This window comes from Canis lupus, chromosome 14 (assembly GCF_003254725.2).
Source record: "Canis lupus dingo isolate Sandy chromosome 14, ASM325472v2, whole genome shotgun sequence".
In the NCBI taxonomy this organism is placed as follows: Eukaryota; Metazoa; Chordata; class Mammalia; order Carnivora; family Canidae; genus Canis; species Canis lupus.
In genome coordinates, this window is record NC_064256.1 from 30,968,766 (window position 1) to 30,991,379 (window position 22,614).

Here is a 22,614-nt window from a genome sequence, read left to right on the forward strand (position 1 = left end):
TTCCTTCCTATGAAAAAAATTGTACTGTTGAAATTTTTATTAGGAACAGTAATTGATGGCATCCATTCAGTGGTACCTGTAAAGCTCCTTAGGTCAGCATCTCATTTAATCTTTTCAATAACCATGAACCAAGATACGATGAGGAAAGTTAAGTTTAGAATAATTAAGTAACCTGCTACTGAGTGGCATAACTGGAATTTCAATTGAGGATTATTGACTTCACAGTTCATGTTCTTGACTTTAGATTAAACTACTTCCCTTAAAGAAATAAAAGAAAAAAAAAGAAATAAAAGATACTCATTCAAAGCATTTAACTACAACTAAAATGGTCCCATTATTCTTTGTATTTCATGAAGTAGAAATTCAAAATAGCTTTCTCATTTTCTCCAAAGTGTCACTGGATAGTTTACTAAGTTAGATAAACCCTAGTAAACTGTAAACATTTTTCTTTTTAAAAAATAAACAGGGCAGCCCTGGTGGCTCAGTGGTTTAGCGCCACCTTCAGCCCAGGGTGTGATCCTGGAGACCTGGGATCGAGTCCCACATAGGGCTCCGGGCATGGAGCCTGCTTCTCTCTCTGCCTGTGTCTCTGCCTGTGTCTCTGCCTCTATCTGTCTCTGTCTCTCGTGAAATAAATAAATAAATAAATAAACAAACAAACAAACAAACAAACATGACAGCATTTGCACTTTGAGAAGCAAAATGATATTTTTTCATGGAGGACACTTTGGATACAACTTAAAATTGCCATAAAAACTCACCCACAAAGGCTGCCATCTGAGCTGCTGTTCTTCCTACAGAGTTTACAACATCTGTCTCAGCACCAGCTTCCAACATTACCCACGTGATGTCTTTGTTACCTGACGTTAAAAAGGAACATATCAGTTAATATTAAGGAATGGATAATTCAAATACCCTCTTCTAATTTACCTGTACCTTTTTCTCCATTTAGTTTTAGGTTTCTATCTTGTGAATATTTTCATTTTTTAAAACATCATAACTACAATAGAGGAAAATAATATAAAAATTCTCATAAAAATTAACCTAATTTTTTATAAAGCCCCTTCAGGCAATACAAAAATAGGATAGAATTATCACTTTCTGTTAACAAAAAAATATATGTTTCTTAAATATAATGCTTAGTGTAAAGTCAAAACAAAAAGTATCAACAATAAAGAGAGATAAAATGAAGTCTCAACTTAGAATCTACTAACCCATCCCAACCCTCATACCCACAGGCCCTGGAATAATGATTTAACAGGTGATGGTCTATTTTTCTATATTCTTTTATCTCTAAACATCCATTTGCCTTTATTCTATTTGCATTCTATTACTAATGTAATCATTACAGATATTTTGCTATTATAAACTATACTCAGTGGCCAGCATTTTCCATTAATTCTTGCAAGTTCAAACTATGATTTCCTTAGGAACAGTTCCTAGAAAACACTGCAGAATCAAAGTTATGCATATTTTAAATGCATTTTGCTAGGCTGACTTCCAGTAAGGTTGGGCAAATGTGCATATCCCAAAATGGTACAGAGAAGTCCCTATGCCAGTGCTGGATATTATCACTCTTTCTTAATCTCTGCCAATACAGTAAGTGACAAACGACCATTTATTCTTCTAATTTGCATTACTTTGCTTATTAGTGAAAATGTCTTATATGCTTATTAGCCAGTTGTATTTCTTTTGCTCTCTACTCAACTTTTGGTCCAATTTTCTATTGCAGGACTTGTTTCTATATGATTTATGAGAAGTCCTAATATATACTGATATAACCCCATAAGACATGAAATAAATATTTTCCTTAGTTTTTCACTTGTATTTTACTCTATATATGGCATATTCTATATTTGGAAATGTTAAAATTATATATAATCAAATTGGTCAATGTTGTTCTTTTTTTTTTTTTTTTTTAAAGATTTGTATTTATTTATTTAAGAGAGCATGAGAGAGAGCACAAGCAGGAGGAAGGGCAGAGGGAGAAGCAGACTCCTCGCTGAGGAAGGAGCTTAATGTGGAACTAGATCACAGGACCCCAGGGATCATGACCTGAGCCGAAGGCAGATGCTTAACAGACTGAGCCACCGAGGCACTCAATTTTGTCCTTTTTGAATTATATATTTATATATCATACTCAGAAATGCTTTCCTGTTCCAGGCTTATAAAAATACACATTACTGTTTTTAAAGTGTGAGAATATTCTATTACATCTTAATTTTCTTTAAAAAATGTACAATTACAAAAAAAATAAAAAATAAAAAATAAATAAATAAAAAATGTACAATTACAGATTAACTCCACTTAATTTTAAATATTTCCCAGTTGTCTTTATTCAAAATCATAAGCAACAAGAGTGAGTTTCTGATTAGATCAGCATAATTTAGTACATAAATCTAAGTGAAGCAAAGAGGTCTATCATAGCAGCTATTTTCTTAAGAGAACAACAAAGAAGTTTTCAAATTACTTCAAAATACAAAGATACAGAGCATCAATATAACTAACCTGAAAGAATAATGATCCAACTCCTTAACTCTACACAAAATAAATTGTCAATACAATCAGGTAATTTAAATACATAAAGAAATATAACACCAAATTAACTATATAACATATTTCACACATTATAACTTTTCAAAAACCAATTCCTACATTTTCTATAAGAACTGATCTTAAAATTACTAAATAAACATATACTTTAAAAGTATTCATGTACTTATAACAAATTAGAATGGGTGACTAAAATTAATATATCAGAATAAATGTTAAAACTTCACCAGAAAGTGCAGCAAACATGAGGGCTGTGTATCCATGTTCGTGTTGATGACAATTTACATCAGCTCCATGTCGTAAAAGTAATTTGCACATATCAAGTTTTCCTTTATATGCAGCATGCATTAGAGGGGTCATTCCATTCTTTAACAGAAAGGAAAAAAAGTATTAATTTTACTTATTCACCTCTTCCCCTATAAACAGCTCCTGCAATTAAATTAAAAACATAAAAAGAATATGAATTAATAAATTCATCTTTATAATCTGTTAAGTACTTTTATATTGATTCCTCACTTGGATCTTCCATAAACTGCTGAGGAAAATCAATGGTTTTGTTACTGATTTTTTTTCATGGGTTAGCAAACAGATTTAGAGACTTGCTCAACCTCACATAACCAGTAAAATGGCCAGGCAGGCACCAAATCTAGATCATCAGGGCTCTCATCTCTATCACATATATTTAGTTCCTGGGAAAACAGATGAACCAACAGATACAAATACATAAATATATATTTTTTTAAAACCCTCAAAACAATTAGAATGCCTATCAAAGAGAAAGTTGAATGAAGCATGTTATATCCACAACATGGAATACTGTGAAGCTATTGACTGAATGCATCTGTCTCTATTGAACTGGGAAAATTTCCATAAATTACTACTGTCAATGAGAAAAACAAGACGCAGGAAATGTATATTAAATTAATGTACATTAAATTAAGTTAAAACAATGATCCCCAAACCACATATATATTTTAATTATATATATGATTTGGTCATACATGTGATTATATAAATATGAGAAATGGTGGTATTTACACTACCTTGTTTAGTCTTCATATGTTTTGTGCATATACAGTGTAACATCCAACCTTATTTGTTCTGGGTATCTGACACTATTTGGTAGATAAATGAACAAGCTGTTCTCTATAAGTGAATTTCCAAAGTAAACCAGGATAAACTATATAAATGCTACAATCTCAAAGCTGTTTTTCATTAAAAAAAAAAAAAAAACACTCCAAAACATAGAATCTGGGGATCCCTGGGTGGCGCAGTGGTTTGGCGCCTGCCTTTGGCCCAGGGCGCGATCCTGGAGACCCGGGATCGAGTCCCACGTCGGGCTTCCGGTGCATGGAGCCTGCTTCTCCCTCTGCCTATGTCTCTGCCTCTCTCTCTTTCTCTCTCTGTGACTATCATAAATAAATAAAAATTAAAAAAAAAAAAAAAAAAACAAAACATAGAATCTCTTGCTGTAGTAAGTCTCTGAATGTTAAAATACTTTGAATTATTCTTTATGATTCCACACTATTATTATGAACATAAGCCATCAATATTCTTGAAGGACTACTAATGTGAGAATTATAGGAAGGCTAGAACCTTTCAAGTGGCTCTCCAGGAGATATCTCAGTAGTAGTCAATGTCTAAGAGTAATAAAACATTAATAAGATTATAATGTTAAGACTCCCTTTACACAAGTATATACAAGGATGAGGTATTTCAAGGTTAGGAGTGGCTTGGGTGGATATAGGTAATCAGGATCTTACTACAGAGGCAGCTTTGAGGAAGTGGGAATGAACTCTATGGTTATTACCTTTTGAATAAGGCAAAAGTGTATTCAGAACAGGACTAGGGTGGTAGCCCCTGAAGGATGCGATAATCTGAATGTTAGAAGCTAGCATGCAGCATGGGTGGGGGGAGTGGGAAGGAAGGACACGGTACAGGCAGGTGGGCAGTTAATCACACAGCAATTTCATCCTACAAGGAAAGGTTATCTAGTTCTGAGTGAATAGCCTGACACTGCAGTACTGCCATATGTGTGTGTGTGTGTGTGTGTGTGTGTCTGTATGTATATATATACATACATACATACACACACATATAAATCTAAAGCAGCTTTCAACACAATGTGAAAAGATGCTTAAGAATGAAGATGTGCAAAAATTTTGGATATTACATTGCAAAGTGTCCTCATTTATTTATGTCTGCTTGTGTTTTAACTGTCCTCTGTATTGATCACTTCTGTCCATTTACCTGTCTGCCTCCCTGTTTCCTGATACTGTTTCTTCTTTTTTTTTTCTTAATTTTCTTTCTTTCTCTTTTTCTTTCTTATTTACCAGCAATCTTAACAGGGATTGATTTTTAGAGCCAATCCATGAGAGATTTTTAAAGAGGCAATGAGTAAACCCAATCAAATCATTTGTATAATCTCCGAACTGGTTATTTCTGTCATGTCTATAACACAGTGTATGTTTTCTCATATCAAATTTCAGTGCTGGGTTGGTTGAGCCTGGGTAATAGAAGCCAAACATGTGTTAAGTGATAGTTTACACTAAGCTTTTCTTTTCTTTTCTTTTTTTTTTTTTTTACTGAGGTACAAATACATACAGCATTGTGTTAGTTTCAGGTATACAACATAATGATTTGATATTTGTATATATTATAAAATGTATATAAGCTTTTCAAGTAAGTGGGTATCACATATACTTTCCTATTTCTTAGTTTAATAGGTTATAAGAACAAAAAAAATTACACATTTTGAATTCAATGATTACTATGCACTATCTTACTTATAATACTGTTTGTTATTTGTGGAAGCATTTCAATGGGCAAAGAAAAAAGGAAGTAACATTAATAAATTTTGATGTTCTACACAGATATAAAGCTACCATCCTATAAATTATCTAGTCTTTCTAGTATTTTTATGTTTTCCAGTATAAATATACCAAGAGAAGGAACTGCATAATTTAAAAAGCTGTCAATCTATTAGACATAGAATATTCCCATGTTTAAAAGAAATTAAATTGAAAATGTCATATTCTAGTTATAAAAACAGACTAAGTTAGTATCAGTTAGAAAAATAAAATACCTAATGTCCATCCCTGTTCAAATTAGGAAGGCAGAAAGAAAATGTTTCATAAGATATTATCATAGTGTTATATATAATTCATCAGTTATAAGGGTTTTATTTTCATATTTTAATATCTTAATATTTAATATCTTTAATATCTGAAATTGAGTTGTACTTTATAAACACTGGAATCTTACATATTATCACCAATCTCCACCCCCTTCATTTTTTAATATCTCTGAAATCTGGATGAGTCTTAAAACCTATGGCATCTTAGATTCAATGAAACACCAAGACTAAAAATCCTCGCGCGGGATCCCTGGGTGGCGCAGCGCTTTGGCGCCTGCCGTTGGCCCAGGGCGCGATCCTGGAGACCCGGGATCGAATCCCACATCGGGCTCCCGGTGCGTGGAGCCTGCTTCTCCCTCTGCCTGTGTCTCTGCCTCTCTCTCTCTCACTGTGTGCCTATCATGAATAAATAAAAGTTAAAAAAAAAAAAAAAAAAAAAAATCCTCGCGCTTCCTTGTCATTTCCCAAAGGCAACTTTGGAAGAAGTCTGCTTCACTGAACTATATGAAAAGCAAGCAGTTACAATTCCTTTGATATTAATGACCCTAAAAAGAATTGAAGCTTCTCTCCTATAATTCTTATATCAAAGAATTTATCAATATTAGCCAATTATGTTACAATTCTCTATCGTTACCTAAAGCATTCATTCAGCAAACATTTATTGAGTGCCTAATATAAGTCAGACATTGGTGGGTAGCAATGAACTGATTCCATGCCCCTCCAGTCTAAGTCCCTGATATTTAAATTTCCATTGAAGTTACAAGGCAGGCAGTAATACAAGTGCTATAGAGAAAGAAAGTCGAGTAAAAGGGAAACAGAATGCCAGAGAGTAAAAGGAGATTATTATTTTTAAAATGACAGTTAAGAAATGTCTCTCTGGGCAGGTGGCATTTGAACAAATCCTTTCCGGAAAGGAGCAAAGACACAGAGGATTTAAATCACTAGTGGAAGAATGCTCCAGGTAAACAGAATACAGGTAGGAGACTCTCGGGGAGAGGAGTACTGCCTTCAAGAAACATCAAGAGGGGATCCCTGGGTGGCGCAGCGGTTTGGTGCCTGCCTTTGGCCCAGGGCGCGATCCTGGAGACCCGGGATCGAGTCCCACATCGGGCTCCTGGTGCATGGAGCCTGCTTCTCCCTCTGCCTGTGTCTCTGCGCCTCTCTCTCTCTCTCTGTGACTATCATAAATAAATAAAAATTAAAAAAAAAAAAAAAAAAAGAAACATTAAGGAGACTAAATCTGTCCCCAGTTTACTCAAAGCATCTCCAGGAATCTCCTTGTCTTGATCCTCATTCTTCTAAGGTTTTAACATTAAGTATGCTATTGTTTGTGGATAAAGGTTTCCACAAACCTTTATCTTTTATCAAGTTATAAACACACACACACACACACACACACACACACACACACACAAAACCTATTCAATCCTCATCTGTTAAGTGCTTTTACCATCAATGGATGTTAAGTTTTATCATCTGTTGAGATGATCATATTTGCTTCTCTTTTATTCTGTAATATAATGAATTACATTGAAAGATTTTCTAAAACTGAACCATCCTATCATTTCTGAAGAAACCTTACTTGGTTATTATATCTAATTATTCTTTTTTTTTTTTTGTGGTAAAGTTTTTTGGTAATTATTCTTTTCACACCTATTGGATCAATTTGGTAGTATCTTAGTATTTTTATGACTGAGTTATAAACTGAATTGGGGGTTTTCTTCAGCTTTTTCCTATTTTAGCATTAGTGTTGTGCTACTTTTATTAAATGAGTTGGGTAACTTCTTTTTATGACCTAACAGTACACTTTGTGTAAAATGAGAAGTCCTTGAAGTTTTTGTAGAGCTAACTCAGGTTTGCAGCTTTAGAAAGTGGTTAGCATTTAAATACATTTATACAAATTTTCCTTAGTTATTCCAGTTTTTCTGCTTCTATATGAGGTGAATATATTCATTTTTATTTTTCTATGAAGCCACTTTTATATGAGTTTTCATATGTCCTGGCTTAAACAAAAAACTTACGAAAATTTCCTTTATAACTACAGTCATGATCTTAGTTTCTTCATGTTTATTTCACTATTTTCTTTCTTAGACTTTCCAAACTGTGTCTAATATTTTGGTCTTTAGGTTGATAACTTTGTTTTTTCTTTTCTTTTTAAACAGGTTTATTGAGCAATATAACTCACATACCATACAATTCACCCATTTAATACATACAATTAAATGGTTCTCAATATATTTGCAGAAGTTATACAAGTATCATCACAATCAATTTTAGAATATTTTTATTAACCCCACAAGAAACCACATACCATTATCAGTCATTCTTATGTACCACACCCCCACCCCAAGCCCCTACCCTCTATCCCAGTCCTAGGCAAAACACTAGTCTAATTTCTGTACCTATAGACTTGCCTATTTTGGACATCTCCTATAAATGGAATCATATAATATTTAGTCTTTAGTGACTGGCTTCTTTCACTCGGCAAATGTTCTCAAGGTTTGTCCATGTTATGGCACTTACCAGGACTTCATTCCTTTTTATGAATAAATATTCCATTGTATGGATATATGACATTTTGTTTATCCACTGGTCAGTTAAGGGACATTTGGGTTGTTTCCAGCTTTGGCTATTAAGGATAATGCCACTATAAACATTTATAAGCAAGCTTTTGTGTTGACATATGCTTTATTTTTCCTAAGTATATCCCTAGGATTGCTCGGTCATATAGAAACTCTATATTTAATCAGTGGAGGAATTGCCACCTGTTTCCGGAGTGGCTGCGCCATTCACCCCCCAACAATTAATGAGGGCTCCAATTTCTCCACCTCTTCACCAGTACTTGTTATTATTTATCTTTTTTATTATAGCTACCTCAGTGGGTGTGAATTGGTGGTATCTCACTGCAGTTTTGATAGCAGCTAATACTGAGCATTTTTTTCATTTGCATTTTTATTATAGCCATCACAAAGGGTGTGAACTGGTATCTCACTGCAGTTCCTTGGCAGCTAATATTAAGCATTTTTTCATGTGCCCATTGGTTATCTGAGTATCTTTTGGAGCAATATCTATTCAGATCCCTTGCCCATTCTTTAATAGGATTATTTGTCTCTTTTTATTGAGTTGCAGAAGTTTGTAATAATTTATAACCTATAGTTATAAGGCCTTTATCAGAAATGATTTATGAAACCATTCTATGGGTTATCTTTTCACTTTTTTAATGATATACCTTGAAGCACAAAAATTTTTATTTTATTTTATTCTTTTGTTGCTTGTGCCTGATGGCTTTTTAAACTGTTTATTTCTATTTTAGTTCACTGGTTCACTTTCTTTATTCTTCGAGTATAGCCTAATCCTTTTTTAAAATCCCAAGGTAAAAGTTGAGAACACATAGATTGAAAGTACAATAATAAATGCTGAAAAATTTCCTCTGAATATCACTCTGGCCACATAGCACAGCTTTTGATAAATACTAGATTTTGATGAATGTTGTATTTTCAGTGTTAAATGGTAGACAATTTCTACTTCTATTCCTTCTTTTACCTAAGAATTATCTAGAATTAAAATAAAACTTTCAGGTTGTTTTATTATTTGGATCATATTTTTGTTTATTTTCAATGTATTCTGTATTAGTCGTACTTTGAAATTAGCTAGTTTCCTTTATAAAACAGTAAATAATACATAGACTAATTTTTATCAATGTTCCATGTAAAAGAAAATGTACTATTTTTTTTTCCATCTTACATACAGTGCATTGACTATCAATTAGCTATCCAAATTTTCTGCTTCTTATATTACTTTTTTGTTACTTAATCTGGTGGTTTCTCAAAGGTGTTATTGTGGCCTTACAAATTTCTTGTTTGAATTCTTTTTCTTTATGAATCTCAAAGCTTATGAACTTAGAAGTGAAGGTTTACACCTACTATATTCTTGGTGGGTTACTGATTATTAAATTAATCTATGAGAAAGGCATTTTATCTTTTTAAAAAATTTTTTAAATTTTTTGCTTTAAACTTTATTTTGTCTGACATTAATTTTGGTACTCATTTTTGGGTAAAAGGTCAATAAAACTCCTTCCCCTTTCTGCACGAGCAACTGACATTCAGTTAACTTTCTAGTACTAGAGCCACACTGTATCATAAAGTAGCTACTAGCTACACATGGCTAATGGCTGATATTGGACAGCTCAGAAAAGACATCACCATCATCACAGAAAGTTATTTTGAAGAGCAGTTGTTCTAGAAAGTTGGGTTTAGGTTTGGTTAGCTTTCCCTAGAAGTAGAATCACTTTATCAAAAGTATGCACATTTAAAAATGACAACAATTCCAAAATTTTCTCCAAAATGTGATGCCAATCTACACCTAATCCATTAGTATATAGAAGTCCAATATTTCCCACACTTTACAGAAATGATGATTTAGTTTAATTTCTTCTTATTTGATTAATAAAATTAAACATGTTCTTACATACTTTTTTGTCTTTTGTAAACTGTCTGCTTACATTTCGTTTAGAGATGAGTATAACTTGAGCACAAATGCTAGAAAACAACTCTTACCATTGTATTTTATATATTATCAATTCTTATAAAAATAAGCATTTTATTCAGATTTTTAAATTTTACCTCATCCAAACAGTTGACACGAACATTCTTGCTGGCTAATAATGTTCCAGCTTCTTGGACAGTACCTTTAAAAAAGAAAGAAAAGGAAAAAAAAAAGGAAGAAAAGAAAGAAATACAAAATTAGTTATTTATCATTACAACAGAAAAAAAACTAACATCATGGAAACAAATTTTAAAGGGTTATATGTAAAACTAAAACTAGTCTGGTTAGCTTGTTAGGAAATAAAGCATCAACATGTAGTATTTTTTCCACAATGTAATTATCCAGAAGAATTGATTTACAGAAGCCAAAATAGCTCCATCTTGTTTTTACTTCCAATGACCTTAAAGTATATTAAATTGGCCATATTTTCCCTTTGGCAGTGATACAATAACCACAAAGCATAAATAAGACTCCTAATACTGAAATCTTAAAGAGCATGTAGTCCAACCCACCATCTGAAGCTTAAATTCCAGTCAATGTAATAACTGGAGTTCAAAATGTAGTCAGTATTTATATGCCCTGTCATCACGAGGCCCTGTGAATTGATAAGAGCATTCTTATAATAGAATTCTTGGTTTAGAAATGCTTAGGTAAACATTTCTTTAAAGCCTGCTTCCATATAAAAGTGCCTTATGGTCAGCACTCAGACTGTCATACTGAACGTCCTCTAACATAAACCTGAAGGTTAGTCCTTTGTAAATTTGGAAATACACTGTAATTGGGCTGCACCTGTCAGGTTTTTCCAGTCTTCTGTAAGGCATACTGACATAAGCAAGTAGTTAAAGAGAGAATGTTGCTATTATCATTAATAACAGTCAGCCCACTCATTCTGCCAAAAAATTTCTGGTTTGACAGGGAAGGGAACAATGAAATTGAATGTTCTCAGAAAGAAAGGATGAGATAAGCCTCTCCTCCAAAAGGACATAAAAGAAAAGGAGCATCCCACAACTAGGAGTTATTTCTCTCTATAAACTGAAAATTACAGTTGCAGAATGTGCTAAATTCTGCTAGTTGCCCAGAGTTAAATGTGGAATGCAGAATAAAGATTAGCATGCTTCTCTCTCCCTGACCTGCTCCTTAGGCATCTGGTTGCCTCATACCAAGAGGGAAAAGACAGAGAAATGTCTCCCAGATTGACAGAGAAATAGCTCTGCTGGGAAAATGTGTCAAGTGAATGATTTACAAGTCCCTGGGTCATGACAGCAGCTATCTTGTAAATAGTGCATTTTTCTGACAGTGTACTCCATCTGAGGGCAGGTAATATCACTGGCTATAGCTCTGAAGGGCTACAGAGTAAGTGAGTAAAGCCCTCAAGCATGTAAGCAAGTTCTCTATGGAACATTATCCACACCTGGCCTTCTCATCAGAGACTTTCTCCTCCACCTTTAGAAAGGAATTATAACAGAACAAAAACTCCAGCGCCCCAATTTCACTTCAGGAAGATACTTTGGCTGATATCCATTATTCAGTGAGAAATAATTGAAGTTATTTTTCCACCTAGTCAGGTGTTCACTCAGTAAAGGGACAATACTATAGGGACTGTGAGCATGTCAAAGCATGCCACATGTTAGGGGGAGGATAGGGATTCCGATTATAAACATTTGGCTCACGTGAGAGAACAGGTCAATGATTCTATGAAATGTTTATCCCAATGGCCAACAATCTAAGTTAAATCTGTCTTGTTAGGGAGTAATTTAAAATAAATAAGTAAAGATGAGGCGTGTATACATATACCACTGAATACCAGTTAGCCTTTTGAAATGCAGGGACCAGGATGGAGTTTTTTTTCTCCAACTGTTTGGGCTTCCAGATTTTGGAAAACAGATGAGCAAATGAGGAAAATGTGTAATGAATTCTAATTTTATTTTCCTAATATAATGACTTTGGTAGAAAACTATAGGTCTAAATACACTAATATGCACCATCTATCATACTTTAATTATACCTAAACATAGTTGGTGAAATAAACCTTATTGTCCAAGTCTACTTCATAAATCCTTTTATGTAAATAATGAAAAAAAGTAGTAAATTTATTTTCTCATTTAGTCAACAATCTCAGAGATTTCAGGTACTAAACAAGTAATGGAAGATTTTCTGATTTATGCCCTTAAGGAAAGTTTAATGTATTTTGAAATAGTGCTTCTTCAGTGCTTAACAAAAACTATATCAGAATTTAGAAGAATGGGTCAATGTACACGTAACATAAACTCATCAGCTGTGCTTCAGTGATCCTAATTTTCTCTTCTTAAATGTAAAATGGATGCCATCATTAACTATGATATGAATGGTATATATGAAAGAGCTTCTGTTTTATCTGGAACTTCTTGGCATTCCAACAAATAGATAATCTATAAACTACCTAGCATTTGATTTGAAGAAGAAAGTGTTCTGAAAGTGTCTAGAAGCAATGTGCTGTATTCTCTGGATTGTAAGTCTCACTCACAGTCAGCTTAACTTCTGAAGGGCAGTAACTGGCAGAAAAGAGATACTCAATAATTTGCTGAGTTTATTTTGGATTGGCCAAAATGACAGGTCACACTTGGCTGAAAATTTATTGTTAGTTCCAACTACTAGTGCTGACTAATCTAGCACTTCTCAAAGTTAAGAATGTAACCAAGGGAAAAAAAAAAGAATTAAAAACTTCTACCCACCCACTTTAAAAAGTTTCTTATGCGTATTAATACAAGCTTTGCTTATGATCTTCATTCAACTGCAAAAAAATTTACAAATTAAACGCACACAAAACTATAAAATCAGTAACAGTTAAAATTAAATTAATTTAAAAACTAGTTAATTTTAAATTATTTTAAAATATTTTATTTTAAATAATAAGTTAAAAAAAATAATAAGTTAGATTAATTAATACAGATGATACTGCGTTGCTGAAATTAAATTGCCTCTAGAAGTGAATATGGAATGGGCTGCTATGGTTCTGGTTTCAGTTTTAGTTTAGTTTGTTTTCAAGTCCAGTGCATTTCTAGGACCACAGGCCAAATGATATCTCTGCTTTGCCACTTATTTTCAGTGTGACACCGGACAAATTATCTAACTTTTCAGTTCCTCCGTTTCTATGACTATAAAGTGGAGATCACTGTACATACCATAAAAACAGATAACACAAACAGCATTTTAAATGCTTTACAGGCACTAACTCATTTGATCCTCCCAACAAGAGTGTGAGGTAGGTACCATGGAGAAACGGAAGCTCAGTAAGAGTAAGTTGCCCAAGGCCACGTGACCAGCAAATGATTGAGATAGGATTCCAAATCAGATCTGCATGGTGAACCACCACCCCATGTGGTCTCAGCATGCTGTTGCTTAAAAATAATTCCTAGGGCATCAAAATCAAATATATCAAGAGATGTAAAGTGCTAAGTATTATGATGTAAAGTGCTATGTATTATGTCTGGCTCATATTCAATATTCAATAAAGGTAGATTATAATTGTTATTTTCTCATATCTCCCATTATTTTTCTTTGAGAGTACAGTGATGTCCCATGGACCTTCACCTGAAAAGAATGTATCACCGACTAAGTCCAGTCTCATTTCTTCATGGCTTGGGCCAATGAAATCGGTGAACCATACTGTGTCTGTGCACAAATGCAACGTGATGTACACTGTGGATCCAGAAACAGCAGCAGTAACCAGACTAAACTTTACATTAATTCTCGTTTATACCATCTTCAAAATAAAGACTGGTGTACACCCCCCCCCCCAAAAAAAAACCACAAAAGCATCCAAGGCTTCCCTTTCCACTTTATAAAACTGCTCACTTGTTCATACTTTGACAAACCGATAGCTCTGTACTGTTTAAAAGCAGAACGTGCATCTCTGGTGGATTCTGAGCGGATCCTGTTTCCTTCTGCCCAGCACAGTACCTGGCTCACAGCTGGCGCTCACGTGTTAGAACTGAATCCCAGAGCCAACCCGGGGAAGGGAGAAAGTAACCGCAGGACACAAAGCATGCAGTACCAAAAAAAAACAAAAAAACAAAACAAACAAACAAACAAACAAAACACAAAAAAGGGGCCAGAACCGTGCAGCACAAACGATAAAAGCACCAACTCCATGTCCTACAGTCCTGGGCAAAGATCACTTAGGATAAATGTAGCTGTGACTGGTTTAAAACTGTTGAGATCAGACGAGGTGGCCTTGGGCTCATCTGCACCAGTGGGGTTCAAATCCGATTTTTTTTTTTTTCTCTCTTTTCCGTCTAGGCTTCCCCTTGTCAGTATTAAGAATAAATCTGCCTTACTCTCCGAGGGTCCAGATTTGAGTCAGGCTGCCCGACAGGAAGAGGGCTGGAAAGTGGGGAGCCTGCATGGACAGATGTGCAGATGTGCCTGCCTCCATCCTGGAGCGTAAACTGTGTCCGCGGTGCCTGTGCAGGAGAAGCCACGTAGTCACGCTGCTGTCACCTGCCAGGTAACGGGACTCGGCAGGGGACTCCTCCGGGACGTCCACTCGGGGGCAGAGGGGAAACAGGGCCCCCGGCCGGTCCCCGCGGCCCTCGCGGCCCGGCACCCGAAGCTGCGGAGGTGGGACAGGCGCCGGGAGAGCGCCAGGGCAGGCGCTGACGAGCACGCGGCGGGGAGCGGAGCTGGGCGAGGGCGCCGAGGGCTGCGGGCGCCCGGCCAACCTCCTGGCTTCCCCGCGGGTTGCAAGGAGGCCGCGGAGGCCGGGACGCAGACCCCTCCAGGTAGCAAAGGACAGACCTAGTTCTGTGCCCTTAGAAAGAACCCTTCTCTAGAGGATTTCCCTCCCACCCCACCACCTCCCCCCCAGGCGGGGGCGGGGACGGCCAAGGCATCCAGATTCTTCGGCCTCCGGAAGTCGAAACGGCCCTTTAGACAGACACCCTTCCAAGAACCCGAGGCCTCCCCCTGTCGCCAAGCCCGGCGAGGGTCAAAATCACCTGGAGAGTTTTGCAGAAGGCGCACCATGGGACCCGCACCCAGGGGCCGCTCGTTAACGATCTGAGCCGGGGCCTGGAAATGTGTTTCTTTCCAAAAATCGGATTCGGAAGACGAACCGCCGCGGCCTCCAGCTCCTGTCGCAGCAGTGCTGCTGGCTCCCCTCCTCGCCACCCCCGCAGCCGGTCCCGGGCCAGGCCGGGAGACACGCTGCTTTCCCGGTGCGAGGCCACCAACGTCGCCGGACCCGCGGCGGAGGGTCCGCCCGGCCAGGGCCGCCTCCAGGCTCCGCCACGCCTCCAAGACCAGGCCTGCGAGCGCCCCGCCGCAGCCCAGCAGCGCCCATACCTTTCGCGATGACTTCTAGCAGCTCCTTTTCTTCCCGGGTCAGCTCGCCTTTCGTTATGTGCACCATTGCTCCCGCCAGCTTGAAGACGGTTCTATTTCCTTGGAGGTATTAGAAAAAGAAGCAGTGTGTGCGCGCGTGTTAGGAACGCCGAGCGCAGCGGGGCAACTCGAGGCCGGGGCGCTGAGCAGCCAACCGCGGAAGCGCCCGGAGGCTTGGCCCCCTCCCGCGGGCTGGCGAGCAGCTGGCGAGCTCCGGCGAGCCGGGAGGTCCTTGGGCCGGCCCCGCGGCCGCCGCCGCCCGCCCGCCCGTCATTGGCCAGGCCGGGGGGCGGAGCCACAGGAGGCGGCAGCCGGAGACTCCCATTGGCGCAGCCCGGCCGGGAAGAACCCAACGGAGAAAACCAGGGGGGGGGGATGGAAGTCGTCTTCCGCCTTCCCCGCCGCGCCCTGCCGCTCCGCTCAGAGGTCTAGGCGCACGCAGCCTTCAGGCTCCCTCTCCTGAAGTTCTGGGCCCGGGCCTGGCTGCTCGGGGCGCCGAGGCCCCCGGCTGCGGCGACGAGGCCGCGGGTTCCCCCGGGAGTGGCGCGGCCCGAGCGGGGGGCGGCCCGGGGGGCGGGGCGGCGCGGGAGGCGGGGCTGCGCCGGGCTCCGTGGGTCGGTGTCAATGTGTCTGTCCTTCACTCCTCCATTGTCTGCCGCCGCCACTGCCGCGGGTGCCACCGCCGCTGCCGGGATCGCCGCAGCCTGCAGCCTCGCGCGTCGCCGCTACCTCCTCGGACAGGTGAGGAGCGACTCGGGCGGTGCGGGGGGCGCGTGGGAGGCTGCGGGGAGCGCGGCCGCCGCCCCGCCCCGCCCCGCCGGGGGCTCCCCTCCGGGCCGGAGCCGGCGGCAGGAAGCATGTGCCCGCTGGGGCGCTTCCCGGCCCCGGGGTGGGGGAGCCTGCCCGCCTCCCCCGCGGCCGTCGCAGATGCCGCGCGCCGCGCCCCAGGCTGAGGACCCGCCGCTCGCCACGTCCGGCCGCCGCGGGGAGACCCCGGGACCGCGAGGCGGCGGGGGCGGGCCACGCGGCGGGACGCGGTGGGTGCAGAGCGGCGGGGGCGTGGACCGCCAGATGCGGCCCCCCGGAGGCCGGGGCTGGGGCCTCGGGCCAGGGGCGCGATGGGGGAGTGCGGGCGAGCTGAACGCGGCGCGGGAGGGCTCTCCAGAGGGGGTAGTTCTCCTTCGGCCAGCCTCGACCGCCTCCCCCCCTCCCCTCCCCACCCCCCTCCGGCCAAAGCACACACACTCTGCTTGTCATCTCCTCCGGCCCCTGGGGACGCCGCGGAGGAAAACCGGATCTGAGCGCCCCGTGGTGCCTGTTGAGGATGTTTGGAAGCAATTCACACTTAAACTAATACTTGGTTTAGGAGCGATGGCCCGGGGGGAAGGGGGAAGGAAGGGCCTCCGCTCGGCTGGAGTTCCCGGTCTCTTTGTAACTCAGATCTTGAGATTTATGGAAACAGGGAGGGGAGGGGGAAGAGGGCGGAGATTACATTGGTGTTGCTGTCTATATATAGCCGTAGATTAGCCTCCTAATCCAACCTTCATTCAACCGTTGGAGGTTGCCTCGAGCGAGCTTGCAGTTTCCCCCGTAGGTAGTAGCTAGGGGGTAAGTACAAGTGTGAACCCTCCTGCGGCTCAGAAGCGAGACTTAGTAGCTAAGACGGAGTCTGTCGTTGCTCCAGGGCGCGCCTCCGCAGCATATTTACGGCATCAATGAAAGCTTCCTTAGAAATTAACGTTCATGTGTTACTGTGGTTTTCTCTGCCGACTTGTATTGATTTTTCTTCCTAGACGCATCTACTTCAAAGAGAAATATTTGAATAATTATGGAGACTTTTTTTTTTTTGCTAAGCATCCCCACCAACCACTCTTTCTCCCCACAGTGCCACATATGAAATGAAATGCATTTTCATCTGGCCTTATAATGCTTCTATTTCTTTTTCTTTCTTTCTTTCTTTCCTTTTTTTTTTTTTTTTTTTTTTTAAGCATTCACGAAAGCTTCTGAAATCCTGGAAGATGTTCATCATTATTTCCTGCATTTAGCAGAATCTTTTCTAAACTCCAGCTGTTTTCTTTTTAAGGCTTCATCTTTACAGGCTGAGGCAGATCCGAGCCAGAACATCTCACATGAAAATACTTTGTAATTATTCATCTCAGTGTATAACAAAGAAACTGTTGTGTGATGATGCTTTAATAATGATGTCCCTGTTCAAACGACCAAGTAGTAAGGCTTTTGAGAGTGACCAATCTTTTGTAACGCTCAGAATGCTGTTCCTGCTACAGTTACAACTGATTTAAAACATAAGTAGCATGCAGAAGAAACCCACAAATGCTTGCAGAGTAACCTCCTCTAACATGTGATGTAACATTTTCGGCGGATCCCTCTCTAGAACTGGGTACTTCATTGCCAGTATTTCCATCTCTTGTGCCAAATTGGGGCCATGGTTGCTTGAAGGTCACACCTGTTTGTCTCACTGAGGTTGTCAGTTCCTCAAGGATAGCAACTTATTGCCTATTTTCTTGTTGCTTTATGGCATCTGGGTGGCATTTAGTCCTCTGAATACATGACTTCAGTGAATTTAGTCAATGCCATTTAAAAAACTTAACACCTACCCAGAAATGCAGATAAATACTATGTTTAAATTCCTAGAAACCGGTGCGTAATGGATAGCATTCATCTGATGGATTACATTAATCATTTTGTACAGGGCAAATATTTAATGTAGGAATAAGGTTAGCTAATGAGCATACCTTAAACTTGATCAAGGAACTTTTCTTGTACTATGAACGTATTCATGTCAAAGAAGTTTTATTGGTAATAAAATAGCTACCACCCACTTACGGAGTTTTTAGTTTGTGCCAGATATTCTAGCAGATGCTTTATTGTATAGAATCTACTTTTACCATTGTTATAGTGACCTGAGTTAGTCAATGTTACCTCTATTTCAGCAGAGAAAGAGGACAGAAACTAAAAGAACTTAGTAAGTTTGCCCACAGCCCCACAGTTAGGAAGTATCAGGGCCAGAATTGGAATCCAGATGTGCCTTCAAAACCTTTCTCTTTCTGCTATTTTCTGCCTACGTGGATGGCAGTAAAGGGGAAATTCTGTAATCTTCAAGTAGTCAGGAGAGAACACATCTGTGTGGTTCAGCATGCCACAGGTACAACAGCCTCCTCCCTACCTCTTTTCCCAGTCTTTTCTCCATGCCCAGCAACCATTGGTATCTGTTTCTCTCAGATCCTTCCTGAGAAGTTTCATATAAACATAGTTTATATGGTTATAGCTTATATGTATATTCCCACTTTTTGAAAGAAACTGGAGCATACAAACACACTTTTCCACACTGCATTAAAAATTTGCTTTGGTCTCTCTTTTTCTTTTGTCACCTTTTAAAAAATAATATTTTCTGAAATGTCTGAAATTGTTGTGTCTCTTTTCTATTACTGCCACCCTAGACCTCTCTCCTGGCCTGTTCCAGCGGGTTCCTAAGAAGCCTGCTTCTCTCTCAACTCTCCTCACCCAGCTAATTCAAGATGCCACCAGTTCCGTAAACCTTGAACACCCACCCATCATCCACCCAAGCATGATGAGACATAACTCTGTAAAGACGGAATTGATTCACTTAAAACATGTCAATAGCTTTCCACTGGCCACAGAACAGAGGTTCAGTTCTTGCTTGGAAGGCTCCAACTTCTGGTCCCAGCCGGCATTTCCAGTCAGCCAGCCCCTCCCACACACTAAGGTCACCACACTTCTGGTTCCCTCACATGCCAGTAATTTCCACCTCTTTGTTCCTGCTTTTCTCTTCCTGGAATGCCCTCCCTTCCCTCACCACAGGGCTCTCTGTCTCCTCAGATCTGATGGACTGCTTAACTTTCAAAATACCACTTCATGTAAACTCTTCTCTCCAGCTTTCATGATCACCTCTCCCATCTCATTCAGTGAGGGCATCACAGGTGCTAGAAAACACATTACTTCATAGGTTTGAAGGGGGGGTAACTAAAAAGCTCAAAGTCTCTACTCTAATCATTGCTTCTTCATCTGGCTCCCCATGAAAATACCTGAAGCAAGTACCTTTTTCGTGACATTCTATGACAGTTCTTATTTATCTGTTTGACCCCTCCTCCTTCTCAACTATGAATTAACTAGGACTAATTTACTCTTGTTTCTCAAAATCGTAACCTAGTGTCTGGCACCCAGTGTATACTCACTGGTTGCTGAGTTGAATTTAGTTTGATCTCTGAGTTATTTTAGGTGGATTTGTTTCCCTACTTGACTAATCCTTCCTGGCAATATGAGGTGATGTGGCACGGAGCGCACACAGCCATAACCAAGGGCAGAAGGTCTTTAAATGTTTCATTCTCAGGCTTCTTGACATTCTGATTGATGAATGCTGTCAACCAAGGAATAAAAAAATGTTAATATGCACATGTTACACATTTTGCATGCCATTCCTGGATTTCCCCCATTATAGCCCCAGACCTCCAACTCTCTGCTTTTAGAGAATGCTGTTTCCTTTTTGTTGCAGGGGAATAGCTTGTTTTTGAGCGTTGCATCTTTCAGGATAATGTTTCCTTGACGTTCGATTTTCTTTTCTTAGGTACATTTTTTTTTTTTTTGAGAGAATATTTGACACTTTTAAGGAATTTCATTTTAGGGGATCCCTGGGTGGCTCAGAGGTTTGGCGCCTGCCTTTGGCCCCCAGGGGTGCGATCCTAGAGTCCCAGGATCGAGTCCCACGTTGGGCTCCTGGCATGGAGCCTGCTTCTCCCTCTGCCTGTGTCTCTGCCCCCCCTCCCCCCGCTCTCTCATGAATAAATAAATAAATAATCTTTTTTTAAAAAGGAATTTTATTTTATTTTAGGTTTGAAAGAATTATTGTAGCTATATTTTTAAAAGATCCCTTGTTGGGATCCCTGGGTGGCGCAGCGGTTTGGCGCCTGCCTTTGGCCCAGGGCGCGATCCTGGAGACCCGGGATCGAATCCCACGTCAGGCTCCCGGTGCATGGAGCCTGCTTCTCCCTCTGCCTGTGTCTCTGCCTCTCTCTCTCTCTCTGTGACTATCCTAAATAAATAAATAAAATATTTAAAAAAAAAAAAAAAAAAAAAAAAAAAAAAAAGATCCCTTGTCTTTTAGAGATATACTCTGAATTATTTGAGAGAATTATATGGCATCTGAGATTGGCTTCACTATAATTCTGTGACCATAGGAGACAGACACCGAGTAAGAGTATTAATGAAGAAATTGACTTGTGTTAACACTTGAAGCTGGGTGATGAGTACATTGATTTCGTTAAACTGTTCTACTCTTGGGTATGTTTGAAATTTTCCATAATGAAGTTTTTAAGAGGAGGATTTGGAAGTATTACAGCCTCTAAAAATTGTTGTTGTTGTTTAACAAAGCAGAAGAAATAATATGAATGCAAATGTTCTTTCTCTATACTTGGAATTTAGCTTATGCAATTATTCATTTAATGTTAAAACAGTTATACCTAAATCTGCAAAGGATGATCTTGTGAACAATGCATTTCCATAAACTGTTCACATCACATTTTAGCTTCTCCACAAAACTAAGAGGTAGGTGGCATTGCTCAGTGCTTGTGTCACAGGCTTATGAATATCTCACTGGAAGCTAATTTTCATCTTTTTTGGAAAATGACAAAGTAATTTGCAGACGAGTCTGAATAAGGGGTGTAAATATATTGAATTTAAAGGAAAAAAGCAAGATGTGAATGAAGTGGAGATACCGATTTTCTTCTATTCCTTATAAACCATTTCCGAAAAAGAAGTACCAAAACTGTTGTGAGCAATATCAGCATTTTTAGGACAAGTATATTAATGTAGGAATATAAGACTCAGAACTTGTGCCTGCAAGATTCTTACTCAGGGTTTGCTTAACTAAATGCTTATTTTCACACTTACTTCCTGGATTCTTACAACTTTATAATTTAATATATCCTGGTATTTAGGTTTCTTTTATTATGTCTTGGACTTTTTAAATGTTAATGATTCCCAAGGCCGACATGGAGATTTTTTATATCATTTTTAACATGTCTTCCCAGACTTTGACGGATTTTTAAAGATTTAATTAAGCTTCAAGGTGAAGTCTTCACAATGTCTAAGGACAATGTAGCCAATCCAATATCACTGCCAGATATTGCTGAAGTACACATTAGTATATCTCTAGCTTCATCTCATATTTACATTACCTATATCACTGTGCAATTTAAAACTATGCTGGTGCCTCTTATCTGTGTGTAACAGAACTGCTCCAATAATTAAAAATAGAAAGCTATTTCTGTATCAGAAGAAAAAAGTTAGTACCCCCTTCCCAATATTAGGCTAGAAAATTGATGGTTTTGTCTCTTGTCATTTGATTGTCTATTGTGGGATTGTGTTAAGCCTAGAAGACAAAGCAGCTCTTTAAACTACGTTGATCACCCTCTGAGTAGAATTTCTTCCTGGTCTGTTGATCGTGGAGTAAAGCAGGCCCACTAAGTAGCCTCTTCTGATCTGGTAGGAAATGATTATGGATGGTCTCTGGGAGACAGCCAAGCACAACCAGAGCTCTGGGAATTGGAGGGAGAAAACTTTATTTATTTATTTATTTATTTTATTTATTTATTATTTATTTATTTGTTTATTTGAAAGAGACAGAGAGACCTAGTACAAGCAGTAGGGAGGTGCACAGGGAGAGGGAAAGGGAGAAGCAGACTTCCCCCTGAGCAGGGAGCCAGACAATGATGATGCATGGCTTGATCTCAGGCCTTGATCTCAGGCCCGTGAGATCATGACCTGAGCCCAGGTAGATGCTAACTGACTGAGCCACTCAGGCACCCCAACATAAAAATTATTTTTAAGGAGACAGTCACAAGAGATACAATTCTAATAATTAAATCTCAGAATTGATATGTTATTAAGAAAAATCTTGGTGTACATCTGTTATGACCAATGAGTCCCAAAGAATAAGACATTTTTTCCTCCAGGAGGATGGTATGATATCTTTCAGGAGATAG

The 22,614-nt window shown here is 39.5% G+C and overlaps 2 protein-coding genes across 4 annotated transcripts in view; one reads left to right on the forward strand and one right to left on the reverse strand.

Moving 5' to 3' along the window:
* Nucleotides 1-15,865, reverse strand: part of ANKMY2 (ankyrin repeat and MYND domain containing 2) — a 37,015-nt gene extending 21,150 nt beyond the window's left edge. The window contains exons 1-4 of one of the 2 annotated variants that reach the window (XM_025464258.3): nt 15,557-15,865; nt 10,312-10,376; nt 2,781-2,919; nt 762-860 (exon numbers count right to left, since the gene is read on the reverse strand). In XM_025464258.3, the coding sequence (XP_025320043.1) occupies nt 762-860; nt 2,781-2,919; nt 10,312-10,376; nt 15,557-15,623 (370 nt within the window). In that variant the 5' untranslated portion in view covers nt 15,624-15,865. Of the gene's footprint in view, nt 1-761; nt 861-2,780; nt 2,920-10,311; nt 10,377-12,945; nt 13,008-15,556 lie in introns of those variants that run through there. The other variant, XM_049093646.1, reaches the window with a different exon arrangement.
* Nucleotides 15,866-16,178: 313 nt separating this feature from the next.
* Nucleotides 16,179-22,614, forward strand: part of BZW2 (basic leucine zipper and W2 domains 2) — a 63,329-nt gene continuing 56,893 nt past the window's right edge. Inside the window, exon 1 of one of the 2 annotated variants that reach the window (XM_025464262.3) lies at nt 16,179-16,336. The gene's annotated coding sequence lies outside the window, so the exon portion shown is untranslated. The remainder of the gene's footprint in view (nt 16,337-22,614) is intronic. The other variant, XM_025464261.3, reaches the window with a different exon arrangement.